Genomic DNA, 17,269 nt, shown 5'->3' with positions numbered 1-17,269 from the left:
GGAAGCATTCGAAAGGGTGCAGAAAAGATTTAGCAGGATGTTGCCTAGTGTGGAGGGAAGGTCTTATGTGGAAAAGCTGAGGGACTTGAGACTGTTTTCATTAGAGAGAAGAAGGTTAAGAAATGACTCAATAGAGACATGCAAGATGATCATAGATTAGATAGGGTGGATAGGAGAGACTTTTTCCTCGGATGGTGATGGCTAGTACAAGGGGGACATAGCTTTAAATTGAGGGGTGACAGGTCGGATTTCAGAGATAGTTTCTTTACTCAGAGAGTAGTAAGGGCTTGGAATGCCCTGCCTGCAACAGTCGGAGACTCGCCAACTTTAAGGGCATTTAAATGCTCATTGGATAAACATATGGAGGAAAATGGAATAGTGTAGGTTATATGGGTTTTAGATTGGTTTCACAGTCAGAACAACATCGAGGGCTGAAGGGCCTGTACTGTGCTGTAATGTACTATGTTTCTGTGTGTTCTATGTACAAGTGGTTATTTTTGGTTATCAAGGTTCCAACTTAAATCTTAAAACTCCTGCGTCCTTGCCTCCATTTCTTGAAAGACACAATATTTATTTGAAATATCTACACTTGAATGTTAATCCTCCAGTCGCCTAAATACATTTGCCTCAGATGCCACCTCCCCTCCACCCCACTCCCGACCCCAACCCCCGCTTACGCCCACAGTGGAGCAGAGGTCATCTGGAAATGAGACGGGGTACAGCCCCCTGTCAGAACTCTGTCAAAGTGTCAAAGTCAGGCCTTCGCTTCCCACAACACTAAGGCTGTCATTAAACTGCCAATCTCCACAACTGCAGGCTAACCGAGCAATGCGTTCCAGAGAGTTTTCTTTTTCTTTGGAAGAGCACATTATTTAAAGTGCAAAATAAGGTTATTTTTTATCGGTGCATGGAGTTCTCACACTGCAAAGAGAACTTCTATCCAATTGGGATCATTTTTACCTCCAAGTGAGAATGTCAAAGTTTTGTGGAGCCCAGGGTGAGTGAAGATTGGAATCAGATCCATTCAAACAGGCCATTCGGCCCTTCGAGCCTGCTCCCCCATTCAATGAGATCGCAGTTGATCTGATTTTAACCTCAGCTCTACATTTCTGCATCTCCCTGTAATCTTTTAAACAGAGGATCATCAAGAGTTAACCTCCCTCTGTCTTTAAAATATTTAAAGATTCTGCACCTTTGAGAAAAGGAATTCCAAAGAATCACAACCCTCTCAGAGAAAGGTATTTCCACATTTCCGGTTTAGATGGGCAAACCCTTATTTTTTTAAACAGTGACCCGTCATTCTGGATTCTCCCCCAAGAGGAAACATCCTTTCCACATCTACCTGGTCATGTCCCCTCAGGATCTTATATGTTTCAATGAAAGGTAAAGTTGTTATAGTCCTATCAGACCAGGCTACTCTCTCACTAAAGAGAGACAACTGTTGGTGGTTTAACCAGAGGGTCACCATATCTCAGATGAGGTTGAGAAAGAGAGTCCTTCACAGTAATCTCAGCCAGTGCATGGTGGCTCAGTGGTTAGCACTGCTGCCTCACAGCGCCAGGGACCTGGGTTCGATTCCAGCCTTGGGCTATGTCTGTGTGGAGTTTGCATGTTCTCCCATTGTCTGTGTGGCTTTCCTCCAAAAGTCATAAAGATATGCAGGTTAGGGTGAATTGGCCTTGCTAATTTGCCCATTGAGTTCAGGGATGTGTAAGTTAGGTGCATTAGTCAGGGGTAAATGTAGGGGAATGGATCTGGGTGGGTTACTCTTTGGAGAGTCAGTGTGGACTTGTTGGGCTGAAGGGCCTGTTGCGCAATTACACCACCTTTGACTTCAAAGGATACAGTCCTAGCTTGTCTGACCTTTCTTTACAAGGCATCCCTCTCACTGCAGATCCGAACTGACTTTCAGTGAGGGGTTTTCTCTGGGAGACAGTGACCCCAGGTTCATTGGAAACCCTTTCCAAAGGATTGGGTCCCAATTCCAACAAGACCCACGGATGGTGGAGAGATAGGAATTCCAGCGGTGAACACCCACCGAGGTGGGTTTTGTGTCTAAGGGGTGTGTATTGCAAATGTTGAGCGTGGGGCCATATAGCCTTACCAGAGCCCACCCCAAAGACAGTCTTACAGAGATAAAAACTGTGAGGAAGGCAATGGAAAATTGATTCACTTTGCCCAGAAAACCCACAAGTGCAAGGCCAGCGTTAGGACCTGCCTTGGTTACAATACATTGGGTGGGGAGGGGCATGAAAATATTGTATTTTGTGGATCAGCAATAGCCACAAACATCAAAACCGAACATTGGACTAGGAATGTCATGAAGAGAAATATTCAAAACCAAAAAGCCAAGTGCTCTCCACCTTTGCCACAACACTGCACAATTCTATCCACAGTGCCACCGTGCAGTGAGGAACACAAAGTGTGACTTCACCTTCGATAACAGGCAATTTGTTCTGCTGCTGCCTGTGATTTGTGAAGAGTTAATGTTTGTTGTGGATAATTGATCTGCTGAAGGAGTCCCACACCTCTTAATTTCTCTGAAACGAGAGTTGCAAAATTCTGGCCCCAGGTCACTTTCCCAGTCAGAGTGAAAAATCCATTATCAGACTGTAAATCTAGCACAAGGACTCTGGCAAAACTCCCAAGGCCACTATACACAGTGCAACTGTTCAAAGATAGAGAGTAGTGTATTTGCTTCTCTCTCTTTTTGCGGAGAATTTAACCTGTATGTAGCCAGGCTTAACCTGACAACGGGGCAGCGCTCTGAAGGCTTGTGATTTCAAATAAGCCTGTTGGACTGTAACCTGCTGTCAAATGACCTCTGACCTTATCCACTCCACTCCAAAACCAAGACCTCCACATCACTGTATGCACCAGACATTGCAGTACATTTTCCATTCCGGTTTCTCAGGGCATAATGTATTGGTACGTTGGCAAACCTGGTTACAAATTTAAGAGGCATTTCTGCCAGATATTTGTAACATGGAGTTTCAAATACTCACTCCTTCAGCTCCAATCAAGCTCATTAGGAGAAACTCATAGAGGTAGGCCATTTGGCCCTTTGAGCCTGTACCAACATTCAATAAGATCATGGCTGATCTGACTGTCATCTCATGTCCCCTTCCCTGTCTACGCACCACTCCTCCCAAACTCACCAATGACCCTTGAACATTGTTTTGAATAAAAATCTGCCTTGAATAAATTCAGTGATTTAGCCTCCACTAGCTAATGAGAAAGAGAATGCCACGGACTAATGACTCTCAGAGGAAAAAATTCTCCTCATTGTGTCGTCAAATGGAAACCAGTTAACTTAGAGTATATCCCTGAGTTTTAACCTCCTCACTCAAGACCTTACCTTTCAATAAGATCACCACTCATTCTTTGAAAATCCATGGACACCACGTGAAGGTTTTCAACCTTCCCTCATAATGTAAGCCCTTTCTCCCAGTGAACAGTCTCTGAACTGTATCAAAAGCAACAATATCTTTTCTTTCAGTTTTGGTGTCCTTATTTATTTTTCTTTGGCCTAACAACCACATTGTGGGTCTACCTACAGCACATGGAGTGATGCGGTTTAACAATGATGTGGAGAGGCTGGTGTCAGACAAAATTAAAAATCACACAACACCAGGTTATAGTGCCACAGGCTTTTTTGGAAGCACTAACTTTCGGAGTGCTGCTTCTTTGTCAGCCACCTGATGAAGGAACATTGCCCCGAAAGCTAGTACTTCCAAATAAACCTGTTGGGCTATAACCTGGTGTTGTGTGATTTTTAACTTAATGTACTTTAAGAAGGCAGCTCACCACCACCTTTGCAAAGGCAACTAGGAACAGGCAGTAAATCTTGGCCTAGCCAGTCACACCCTTGTTTCATGAGAGAATTTTTCAAAAATAAGGAGATCAAACCTGTGCGTGGTACTCTAGTAGTGCTCTTACTAATGCACTATGCAACTGCCTTACAATATCTCTAATTTTATATTTCATTTTCCTTGCAATGCACAGCAATAATCCATTTGCCTTCCCAATCACTTGCTGTACCTGCACGCTAACTTTATGTGATTCATAACATGGACTCCCAGATCCATCTACATCTCCATGTTCTTCAATCACTCTGCATTTATATGGTAGGTTTGTTTTATACTTGCCATCAAAGTGGATTACTTCACATTTACTCACAGTATACTCCCTGAAATAAAACATGGAGAAATGTGAGGTAATGCACTTCGGTAGCAAAACCAGGAAGGCAGACCCATATTTCAATGACAACAGATGGGGTAAGATGGTGACGCAGCGAGACCTGGGTGTCCCTTGTACACCAGCCCCTGGAAATAACCCATTAAAGCTACCTGTCCAAGTACACCCATTACAGCTACCTGTCCAAGTACACCCATTAAAGTTACCTGTCCAACCGCACCCATTACAGCTACCTGTCCAGCCACATCCATTACAGCTACCTATCCAACCCACACCCATTACAGGTACCTGTCCAACCACATCCATTGCAGTTACCTGTCCAGCCACATCCATTGAGCTACCTGTCCAACCCACACCCATTACAGCTACCTGTCCAACCTCACCCATTACAGCTACCTGTCCAACCACACCCATTGCAGTAACCTGTCCAACCACACCCATTACAGTTACCTGTCCAACCACAACCATTACAGCTACCTGTCCAACCTGCACCCATTACAGTTACCTGTCCAACCGCACCCATTGCACCTACCTGTCCAACCACAGCCATTACAGCTACCTGTCCAACCACATCCATTACAGCTACCTGTCCAACCACATCCATTAAAGCTACCTGTCCAACCGCACCCATTACAGTTACCTGTCCAACCACATCCATTAAAGCTACCTGTCCAACCGCACCCATTACAGTTACCTGTCCAACCACATCCATTAAACCTACCTGTCCAACCGCACCCATTACAGTTACCTGTCCAACCACATCCATTAAAGCTACCTGTCCAACCACAGCCATTACAGCTACCTTTCCAACCACATCCATTGCAGCTACCTGTCCAACCACACCCATTGCAGCTTCCTGTCCAACCACATCCATTACAGCTACCTGTCCAACCACACCCATTGCAGCTTCCTGTCCAACCACAGCCATTACAGTTACCTGTCCAACCACACCCATTACAGCTACCTGTCCAACCACAGCCATTACAGCTACCTGTCCAACCACAGCCATTACAGCTACCTGTCCAACCACACCCATTGCAGCTTCCTGTCCAACCACATCCATTACAGCTACCTGTCCAACCACATCCATTGCAGCTACCTGTCCAACTGCACCCATTACACCAGTCATTGGAAATACCCCTGCAGGGGCCGCAGGAGGTGAAGAAGACAAATGGGATGTTGGTCCTTATAGCGAGAGGATTTGAGTACAGGAGCCGGGATATCTTGCTGCAGGAGTACAGGGCCGTCGTGAGACCACAGCTGGGATACTGTGTAGTTTGGTCTCCTTATCTGTGGAAGGATGGTCAGGCATTAGAGAGATTGCAATAGTGGATTACCAGACAGATTCCTGGGATGGTAGGACTGATGTATGAAGGGAGACTGGATCAGGTAGGACTATAGGGTATAGAAAAATGAGGGAGGTTCCCATAGAAACCTATAACATTCTATTAGGACTAGACCGGGCCAACACAGGGAAGATGTTCCTGATCACCGTGGAGTCTAGAAGCAGGAGTCACAGTTTGTGGATATGAGATGAATTGAATTGAATTTATTGTCACGTGTACCAAGGCCCAGTGAAAATCTTGGTCTTGTGAGCAATACAGGCAGATCACAGAGTTAAGTAGCATAGATAGTAAATACAAAAACACTGGTACAGGCAAATTTTATGAGTTTGTGAGTCCATTCAGGATTCTAACAACAGTAGGGTAGAAACTGTTTCAAAACCAACTGCTGCGTGTGTTCAGGCTTCGGTACCTTTTCCCCAAAGGTAGAGGTTGTAGGATGGGATGGCTATTTGAGAATGCTGGCGGCCTTTCCTTGACAGCGGGTCTGGTAGATAGTTTCTATAGATGGGAGGTCGGTCTTTGTGATTGTCCGGGCTGAGTTCTCTGTAACCCTCTCTGATCTTGAGTGGTACAGTTGCCGTACCAGGTAGTGATACATCCAGACAGAACGCTCTCGATGGTACACCTATAAAAGTTGGCGAGGGTATTCGCCGTCATGCCAAATTTCCTCAGCTGCCTGAGGAAGAAGAGACGTTGTTGGTCCTTTGTAGCCAGTGCGTCCACATGAAGAGTCCAAGAAATCTTGTTGTGGATGACCACTCCCAGGAGCTTGACCCTCTCCACTCGTTCCACCTCTGTGCTGTTAATGTGTAGGGGGCATGAGTAACATCCCACCGAAAGTCAATAATGAGTTCCTTGGTTTTGCCAGCATTGAGAGCTAGGTTGTTCTCAGTGCACCATTTTTCCAGGTCTTCCATCTCCCGTCTGTTTTGTCGCCATCTGAGATTCGACCGATTATGGTGGTGTCATCAGTGAACTTGTAATTGGTATTAGTCTGGTATTTAACGACACAGTCATGGATATACAGTGAGTATAGTACCAGGCTGAGTACACACCCCTGGGGGGGTTCTAGTGTTGAGTGTCAGTGAGGATGAAATATTGTCCTCAATCTTCACTGGTGAGGAGAAATGTCTCCGCCCAGAGAGTGAATGTTATCAAGAGGGAGTTATATATCGTTCTTAGGGTTAAAGGGATCAAAGGGTATGTGGGCGAAAGCAGGAAGAGGGAACTGAGTTGGATGATCAGCCCTGATCATGCTGAATGGTGGAGCAGGCTCAAAGGGCTGAATGGCCTAACCCTGCTCCTATCCTCTATGTTTCTCTGTTTTTATCTGCCATCAGCAACAAATATCCATTTCAACATCTGTCCATGGATATCAAAAGCCCTTCAACTTCAAACATGAGAGAATACTTTGGCAACTAGTCACCAATAAATCTATTGTAGCCCCATGGCTACAAATCTCTCTTTGGTTGATGGAGATAACATCTTGTCTTTGATGGTTAAAATGAACTGGAATCAACATGGCTTCACTTCAGAACAGATCACAGCCTGTTGATTCAGGAGTTGGATGGGAGAGGGGGGAGATGGTGGAGTGGTGGGTGGGCGGTGATGGGTATGATAATGGTGCCAATGTTTGTCACCTCCCCATGAAGCAGAGTCTTTAGCCTGTGTCATAGCTCCCCGAAGGAGGGAATCCATTGGCGCAGGGGCCAGCACAGCCATCAGGTTAGCTGGACTCGGTGGAACACGTTTGTCAGAGTCAGCAGCTGAGGATGACCCCACTGCAACTTGTGGGAAGAATGAAGAAGCTTTTGAAGGGAGAGAGAGCACAATAGAGGGATTGCTTTTGGACTTTTCAAGCAACAAGTTTGGAGCGGTGGAGACTGAGGGGAGACTTGATAGAAGTCTGTAAGATCATGAGATGCATAGATAGGGTTGAGGGTCAGAATTCTATTCCCAGAGTTTCAATGTCTGATACTAGGGGATGTGCATTTAAGGGGAAAGGTTAAACAAGTTGTGAGGGGCAGGTGTTTCACTCAGAGAGTGCAGGAGTCTGGAACGTGCTGCTGGGGTGGTGGTGGAGGCAGATGTGATAGGGGCATTTAAGGGCCTTTCGGATAAATGCATGGATATGCAAGGAACGGAGGGATGTGGACCCTGGGCAGAACGGATTAGTTCAGTTTGTTGTCATGTTTGGCACAACGTCGTGGGCTGCAGGGCCCATTCCTGTGCCGTGCTGTTCTATGTTCTATGTTCTCGGAGCCACCTGGTCATGATGGGTCAAATAGCCTCCTCCTATACTGTACTAAGTCTCATGGAATCATAGAATCATTCCATAAATCAGTCCATGTAACCTTCCAAACCTCACAGGGATTTGTCTTGCGTGTTTGAGAATTGAAGCAAGTTGTTATAAAGCAGCTAGCAGTTGTAAGTTGGAGTTAACAACTCCAGCCATGATTGCTACAATTTGCATTTAAATAGTGCCCTTTGTGTAATATTACATCCCAAGGAGTTTCATGGGAGCATTAACAAATAGAAATTGACACTGAGCCAAAGAACATGACGGTGGGTGAAATGACTAAATTGAAGTCTTTGCGTAGTTTTTTAAGGAGCAAAAGAAGAGAGAGACATAGATTGAGGTGTTCAGGGCGGAGAGTCCAGAGCTTACAGACTGAATGGTTGAAGGTATGATTACTAACAGAGAGAGAGATATAGTGTGTGCATGCACAAGAGATAAAGAGTGTGTGCGTGTGCAAGAGGGGCAGCGTGTGTGTACTCGAGAGGGAGAGAGCACATGAGTGGCAAAGGAAGTCAGCGATACACAAGAGGCCAGAGTTGGAGCAGGGTGGAGATGTCAGAAGACAGTGTTGGAGGTGCTTACAGAGATATCGAAGGGGGAGTGAGATCATGGACCAAATTAAACAAAGGTTAATTGCAACCAAAAACAGAAATCACTGGAAAAACTCAGCAAGTCTGACAGCATCTATGGAGAGAGAAACAGAGTTAATATTTCAAACTCCATTCCTTCATCAGACTGGATTCTGGAAAACTCTGTAGGACTGTGGACCAGTCGCCGGACTTGAAATATTGCTGCCAGAACTCCCAAGTTAGCCAGCAGTTTCTGATTCTGCTTGTTTCAGCTCTGTAGCATCTGCAGTTTCTTTGTGTTATAAAAGGTGCATTAAGCATTTGCATGGAAATGTTTCAATTTATGTGAAAAAATATCTCACCTCATCACAAAGATTCTGTTCCTTATCTAGTTCTGCGATTATGTGCCTCCTCCGAATGGTTTATATGAGGCATGATTAATGATGCCATTGATCAAAAGCAAATTACTTTTCATTAATTAATACTGCATCACGCTCTCATTTTTGCCCCAATAAAGAGATAATCCTGTTACATTATAATGCAAATCCTTGACAAGTAAAATAGATAACTTCCCATCAACTTAAATTCACATGAGGGAACACCGATCCCTCGTGAAGTTTCACTGAGTTTTATTTTATAGAGTTCCAGAACAGACAAAGCCATTGACCTCAACAGGTCTATGCTGATATTTTTATTCCAACATAGGACCCAGTAATAAATCTTCCCCAAATCTTGCCTTCTGTTCCATTCTCTTTTGTGTGTTTATCTAGTATCTAATCTCATCTTCAATAAATAATGTTCACCTCCAACTTTTCCTCCAGCAGCCAGTTTTACATTAACACTAAAGAACTATCTCCTGTGCTCCCTGCTGGATGAATGAGTGATTATCTTATATTTCTGGACCTGCACTTTGGAATAATACACAAATGACTTTTTTTTTAAAATTGGATATTCCTGGATCCTAATTACATTGTTGCTTCTGGAAGCTTGCTGGGTGAAAATTGGTTGTCATGTCTCCTACATTACAACAAAAACTCCAAATCGAAAAGTGCTTGCTCTTCATAAAATGCTTTATGCTAGGAGAAGAAAGACAACTTGTGAGGCCTTGGGTTTTTTCAAAGTTGGAACAATAGAAGCAGCCTGAATGGGTGGGATCTAACTAGACCCCCTCAAAATATGTTAAGATGGTAGCCTAGACTCTTAGTTTTTCGTATTTTAAAGGGAAATGTAAAATGGAGTATTCCAGATGCAATTCAATTGGTCAAACTACTTGATGTTAAGCAAAACACAATTTATTCAAACGTTATTGTTAAAATACAACAAAAAAAAGAAGAACATAGAATACCTTAACTCCACAGTTAACTTAAAACTGCACAGAAAACTTAACAGAATAATAGATTCAGTAACTATTACAAATTAACTGTTCCAATATAGTAACATCTCATAAACACATGCTGTGACAAAAAGTCAAATTCACGAATTAGATTTTGTCTCACATGGAATCCAGCAGCCCAGGAAGAGAACCCTTAGCTTGTGGCTGTAATCGAGAGAGGGAAATGTAACTGTCACTTCTTCAAGCTCACAACAGCCATTGCTGAAAGCGAACTAAAAATTCTTTTCTGTAAGAGTTAGATCCCACCCATTCAGGCTGCTTCTATTGTTCCAACTTTGAAAAAAACCCAAGGCTTCACAAGTTGTTTATCGTCTCCTAGGCTGCTCACTACTGATCTCTATTCCTGATGAAGGGCTTATGCCCAAAACAGCAACTGTTCAGCCCCTCAGATGCTGCCTGACCTGCTGTGCTTTTCCAGCACCACACTTTTTGACTCTGATTTCCAGCATCTGCAGTCCTCACTTTCTCCCAGTCGCTACCTGTCCCCCCCCCCAATCTCTCTCTAAAAGAAACCAAGACAAAGCACACCTCATAAAGCCATAGCATCATCACATTTAGGGTCATCCTGAATGGGACTACATTAACAAAAGAAGAAAGAAATAATGGATACTTATTTGTATTCCCATGAGTGTAGAACATTAAATAGAAATGTTAGATAAGTTCAAATTTTTGAGCAGGTACGCAGAAAAAAGATTACTTTTATCAGGACATCCAGAATGAGGGGCCATCACCTTACCCCTACAGTGAGACCATTCAGGATGAGGATCAGTAAACACTTCCTGACACAAAGGGTATTGGAAATATGGTGTGAAGTCCTTTGTAAAAATTTCTGGAGACTGCAAGTCAATAGCAAATTTAAAACTCTGATTGATAATCTTTGTCAGACAGGCTATTAAAAATTATGGAACCAAGAAAGCAAATGGAGTTAGATTGGAAACAAAATCGAGTCAGAGTCATAGAGATATACAGGAGAGAAACAGACCCTTCAGTCCAACGCTTCCATGCTCACTAGATATCCTAAATATAGTCCCATTTGCCAGCACTTGGCCTATATTCCTCTCAACCATTCCTATTCATATACCTAATCAGATGTTTTTTAAATGTTGTAATTGTACCAGCCTCCACCACTCCCTCTGGCAGCTCATTCCATACACGTGTCACCCTCTGTGTGAAAAAGTTGCTCCTTAGGTCCCTATTAAATCTTTTCTCTCTCACCATAAACCTATGTCCTCTAGTTTTGGACTCCCTTATCCTGGAGAAAAGACCTTGTTTATTTATCCTATTTGTGCCCCTAATGATTTTATAAACTTCTATAAGAACCCCCCTCTGCCTCTGACACTCCAGGTAAAATAGCTTCAGCCTATTCAGTCTCTCCTTATAGCTCACACTCACCAAACACTGACAATATCCTTGTAAATCTTTTCTGAACCCTTTCAAGTTTAGCAATGTCTTTCCTATAGCAGGGAGACCAGCATTGCATGCAGTGTTGCAATAGTGGCCTAACCAATGTCCTGTATAGCCACAACATGGGTTCCCATCTCCTATATTCAACACACAAAATGGAAATTGCTAGAGAAACTCAGCAGGTCTGTGCAGAAAGAAAGAAAACTCAACGTTTCAAGTCTTGTGACTCTTCTTCAGAATCCCAGATGCCTCAGACTGGCCGAGTTTCTTCAGTAATTTCTGTTTTTGTGTCAGATCTTCAGAATTTGCAGCTCTTTGGTTCATTTTGGAGTTGTGATATGGGTGAACTATGATCTAATTCAATGATGCAATGACTTTGAGATGCTAAATTGTTCTCCTCCTGTTCCTCGAAGAGGGTAGAGTTAGAATACAGCTAGCATTGAGGATAAATACCAACACACAATGGTGGTACCAAAAGCCTACCTGTGTTCTGACCTGTCTGTGATTCAACGTTAGACTATATAGACACATTTAATTATATAGTATAATGGGAGGTGACTCAAGGGGAAGCAATCGCCTAGTGATATCATCACTGGACTGTTAATACAGAGCCCCAGGTTCGAATCCCACCATGGCAGATTGGGGAATTTGAATTCAACAAAAATCTGAAATTAAGAGTCTGATGATTACCATGAAATAATTGGAAATCCAATCCCATACCAATGTGGTTGACTCGTAACTGCCCTCTGGGATGGGCAATAAATACTGGTTTAGTCCACAATAACATATCCAAAGAATCAACAATACACAGTGTCTGTTACAAGGTGCGAGGCAAGTCGTCCTGACCCTTTTGTCAATTTTTGTTCTTCGGGTATTTAGGAAAATTATTTTGAAAATAATAATTTGAAAAATTATCACTGAAAGCCCTAAACTTTGCTCTCTCTTGTTCCCCACAATAATCCAGCATCATTTAAACATGAATGTGAAATGGTCCATTTTGCCAGGAAGAATGAAAGAAATTAATATCATCTAAATAGCAAGAGTTGGCAGACCTCTGAGATGCAGTGGGACCTGGGCGTCCTAGTGCATGTATCACAAAAGGTAATGTTCAGGTATAGCAAATAATTAGAAAAACTAATGGAATCTTATTGTTTATTTTGTGGAGATGTGAATGCGAAAAGAGGAAAGTGATGTATCAGTTATCTAGGACATTGTTCAGAAGCTATCTGGAACATTGCTTACAGCACTGACCTGCTTATATAGGGAAGGATGTGAATATGTTGGAAAAGCTCAGGGAAGGTTCATCGGGTAAATACCTGGAAACATGTTGTTTTATTTGGAAAGGTTGGATAGACCTGCATCCACCAGAGTTCAGTAGAGTAAGAAATGTCTTGATTAAAAAATAAGATCCTGAGGGGTCGTGAAAGGGCAAATATGGAGAACACGCTTCATCTTGTTGGAGAATAGATGTCACAGCTTGAAAATAAGGGGTGGCTGCTTTTGACACAGATGAGGAGAAATTTTTCTACCTGTGAATATTTGGAAACTTTCCTTCTCAAAAATGGTGGAAGGCGAATCTTTGAGTATTTATGGTAGAGATGGTTAGATTCTTGAAAAACAAGGGGTGATAGGTTCTCACTGGGGCGGGAATCAGCTATGATCTTATTGGATGGCACAGCAGACATGAGGGGCTGAATGGCCTATTGTATATTGTGTGATCTCTTTGTTTAAGGAAAAATATAAAGGTGTTGGAAACAGATCAGAGAAGGTTCACTAGACTAATACCTAGAAGGGGTACATTTTCCTAGGAACATAGGGATATTAGAACAGGAGTAGGCCATTCAGTCCCTCAAGCCTGCTCTACCATTCATTGGCTGATCTGTGGCCAAGCTACTATACCTGCCTTTGGCACATACTCCTTAATACTTTTGTTGAACAAAATTTTATGTACCTCAGATTTAAAATTAACAACTGATCTAGCATCTACTGCCATTTGTGGAAGAGAGTTCCAAACCTCTCCCATCCTTTGTGTGCAGAAGTGTTCTCTAACATCTCTCCTGAACGCTCTGGCCCTATGCCCCCAGTTCCAGAATCCCCAATCAGTGGAAATAGTTTATCTTTATCGTTCCTGTCTTTTCCTGTTAATATCTTGAAGACTTGAATATCTTGAAGGTGTGTAAATCACATGGATCAGATGGACTACTTTCCAGAGTTCTAAGGGCGATAGCTGAAGAGATAGTGGAGGTGTTAGTGGTGATCTTTCAGGAATCGCTAGAATCAGGGAGGGTCCCAGAGGGCTGGAAAATCACTAACGTGACACCTCTGTTTAAAAATGGAGCAAGGCAAAGGAAAAAGAATTATAGACCAATTAGCCTAACCTCGGTCATGGGTAAGATCCTGGAATCCATTGTGAAGGATGAGATTTCTGAACACTTAGCAGTATATGGTAAAACAGGGCAAAATCAGCAAGGTTTCATCAAAGGGAGGACATGCCTGTCAAATCTGCTAGAATTCTTTGAGGAAGTAGCAAGCAGGTTAGACCAAAGAGAGCCAATGGATGTTGTCTACCTAGACTTCCAGAAAGCGTTTGACAAGGTGCCACACTGGAGACTACTGAGTAAGATAAGGGCCCACGGTGTTAGAGGTAAGGTGCCAGCATGGATAGAAGCTTGGCTGTTTGGTAGGAAGCAGAGAGTGGGGATAAAAGGGTCCTTCTCAGGATGGCAGCCAGTGACAAATGGTGTTCCGCAAGGCTCAGTGCTTGGACCACAACATTTCACTTTATACATTAACAATCTTGCTGAAGGAACTGAGGGCATTCTGGCTACGTTTGCTCTTGATATAAAGATATGTAGAGGGACAGGTAGCATTGAGGAGGTGGGGAGGCTGCAGAAGGATTTGGGCAGGTTAGGAGAGTGGACAAAGAAGTGGCAGATGGAGCACAACATGGGAATGTGTGAGGTCACACACTTTGGTCGGAAGAATAGAGGCAGGGACTATTTTCTAAATGGGGAGAAAATTCAGAAGTCTGAAGTGCAAAGAGCCTTGGGAGTTCTGGTCCAGGATTCTCTCAAGGTAAACTTGCAGGTTGAGTCAGTTAGGAAGGCAAATGCAATGATGGCATTTATTTTGAGGGGATTTGAATATAAAAACAGAGATGTACTTCTGAGGATCTATAAAGCTCTGGTCAGACCACATTTGGAATATTGTGTGCAATTTTGGGCCCCATATCTCAGGAAGGATGGACTGGCCCTGGAGCATGTACAGAGGAGATTCACGAGAATGGTCCCGGGAATGAGAAGCTTAACATATGAGGAACGGTTGAGGACTCTGGATCTATAGTTGATGGAGTTTAGAAGGGTGAGGGGGGATCTAATCGAAACTTACAGAATACTGAATGGCCTGGACAGAGTGGATGTTGGGAAGATGCTTCCATTGGAAGGAGAGACTAGGACCTGAGGGTACAGCCTTAGAGTAAAGAGAAGACCCTTTAGAATGGAGATAAGGAGAAACTTCTTCAGCCGGAGAGTGGGGAATCTATGGAATTCACTGCCACAGAAGGCTGTGGAGGCCAGGTCATTCAGTATATTTAAGACGGAGATAGATAGGTTCAAGTATCAAGGGATCAAGGGTTACTGGGAGAATGCGGGAGAACGGCATTGAGAATCATATCAGCCAGGATTGAATGGCGGAGCAGACTCAATGGGCTGAATGGTCTAATTTCTGCTCCTATGTCTTATGGTCTTACTTCGATCAGATCATCCCTTAACCTTCTGAATTCACGAGAATTTCTGAGGAATAGTTGGATGGATAGAGTTGGTTTTCTGCAGTTTGGAAGTATACATTTTATTAATATTTGGACTGAAAATGTACACAATAAGAAACTATCCTTACCTTTGCAGCCCTCACAGGTGAGTGCATTGTAATGATATCCTGAAGCCTTGTCACCGCACACAACACACAGCTCATCACCTTTCAGCTTCCCAGACAGAGAGCCCAGCCTGGACTTCTTGGTAACCGTGATGTCACATTCATCTATGTCTTCGTGAAAGATGGTGTCACAGGAAAGTTTCTTAGCATCGTACATGGCTGAGGAGTACCAGGCGTCAGAGTACTGGGTGTAGTAGTTGTTGCTGGGGTAATAAGGATTGGCAATGGAGCACAGCTGCATCGATGGTAGAGATGTGCTTGAATATTGAGCGTAGGCAGATGCATCTGGAACTTGCAGGGATAGACTGGGCTGGTCTGCCATCACATCTTAATTTTAAAACATTAGTGAGAGAGAGAAAGAAATGCAGTCAGTTAGAATGCAAGCAAAAGCGGTCACAGAAAATGGTCATTCAGCCCATTGTGATAGTGACAGCCCTTGGAAAGAACAATGAACCTCATCTCTCCCTCTCTCTCTCTCTCCACAACACTGCAAACTTTCCCTTTTCAACTATTTATCTAATTTCTCCTTTGAAGTTACTTCTTGAGTTTGTTTTTAGCTTCATTTCAGACTGTGCATTTCTCAATCTGTAAAGAAGGAACTCCTTATTTATGCTGTGGATTTTCTTTTGCTAATTATCTCTAAACCAAGTGGTTTCACTGAATCATAGAATCCCTACAGTGTGGAAACGGGCCATTTGGCCCAAAAGCCTACACCGACCCACTGAAGAGTATCTCACCCAGACCCATTCCACCACCCTATTACTCTACATTTACCATCGACTAATGGACCTAGCCTACCCATCCCTGAACACTATCGGCAATTTAGCATGGCCAATGCCGGTGAAAGCAATAACTCCTGAATAAGTCATTTAAGCACTTCATTCTATTGTCTATTTAATCTTCCCTTAACCTTCCCTCCTCCAAGGAGAATCCCAATGTCTCTTTCCAAGCCTCAAGGCCTACATCCATTGTGTCATCTTAGCAAATCGTCTCTGCACCTTCTTCAAGACATTAACATCCTTCCCAAGGTATGGCAACCAAAATACTGGCCTTTACTGTGAGGGGTTTTGAGGTTTGAAAACAGAATAACCTTGTTGTAATTGTGTGTTAGTGAGACCAAACCTGGTGCACTGTATACTATTACGGACCAGATCCCCCCCCACACCCCACTCCCAAATTCTCGAGATATAACCTCGACCTGAACTTTTATATGTATTTGAAGGCGAGTGTAAAGTGTTGTGTTCCAGATGTGATTTGGTTGATCCACCGTTAGGCTTTATTCTTAAACACAATTATACTACAAAAGGAAAGGATTAGCATTAATTTAGTTCTTTTGAAATGCATAACAAGAGAATGCATTATTTAATCACTAATCATCAACTGTTCCAATATCAGCAACATCCCACAAAGACACTGCTTGGCAAAAATGCAGTTCAGCAAAACAATTTCAACTCTCACATGCTGTCTCTCTCCAGCCTATAAGATAGAAACAATCTGCCCCTTTTGAGTTTGAAAAGAAAGTCTCACCGTCTAAAACTTCACTCTAACAGCAGAGGACTCAAGCTTTCACCTCAAAGAGCCAACCAAATTAAATTGCATTGGAATTTATTGTCACACGTAAATAGGCACAGTGAAAAACTTTATCTTGTGAGCAATACAGGCAGATCACAGAGTTAGGTAGTATAGATATGTAATAATAGATAAACAGCAGCAAAAACAAAAACACAGTTTCAGGTGAGTGTTATGATTTTGCGAGTCCGTTCAGCATTTTAACACCAGTCGGGTAGAAACTGTTTCGAAACCGGCTGGTGCGTGTGTTCAGGCTTGTGTACCTTCTCCCCGATGGTAGAGGTTGTAGAAAAACATTGTCAGGGTGGGATGGATCGTTGAGAATGCTGGTGGCCTTTCCTTGACTGTGGGCCTGGTGGATGGATTCTATAGATGGGAGGTTGGCCTTTGTGGTTGTCCAGGCCGAGTTCACCACTCTCTGTAACCGTCTCCGATCTTGAATGATACAGTTACCATACTAGGTAGTGATACATCCAGACAGAATGCTCTCGATGACACACCTATAAAAGTTGCCAAGGGTATTCACCACCATGCCAAATTTCCTCAGCTGCCTGAGGAAGAG

At 43.2% G+C, this 17,269-nt stretch overlaps 1 protein-coding gene across 1 annotated transcript in view; it reads right to left on the bottom strand.

Moving 5' to 3' along the window:
• Positions 1 to 15,460, bottom strand: part of nr1h4 (nuclear receptor subfamily 1, group H, member 4) — an 85,470-nt gene extending 70,010 nt beyond the window's left edge. The window contains exon 1 of the mRNA XM_060840040.1: positions 15,103 to 15,460. Within this exon, the coding sequence (XP_060696023.1) occupies positions 15,103 to 15,460 (358 nt within the window). The remainder of the gene's footprint in view (positions 1 to 15,102) is intronic.
• Positions 15,461 to 17,269: the final 1,809 nt, after the last annotated feature.

The sequence above is a fragment of the Hemiscyllium ocellatum genome, chromosome 19 (genome assembly GCF_020745735.1).
Source record: "Hemiscyllium ocellatum isolate sHemOce1 chromosome 19, sHemOce1.pat.X.cur, whole genome shotgun sequence".
In the NCBI taxonomy this organism is placed as follows: Eukaryota; Metazoa; Chordata; class Chondrichthyes; order Orectolobiformes; family Hemiscylliidae; genus Hemiscyllium; species Hemiscyllium ocellatum.
The sequence above is the reverse complement of the archived record's forward strand: the minus strand, read 5'-3'. Positions and strand labels throughout refer to the sequence as shown.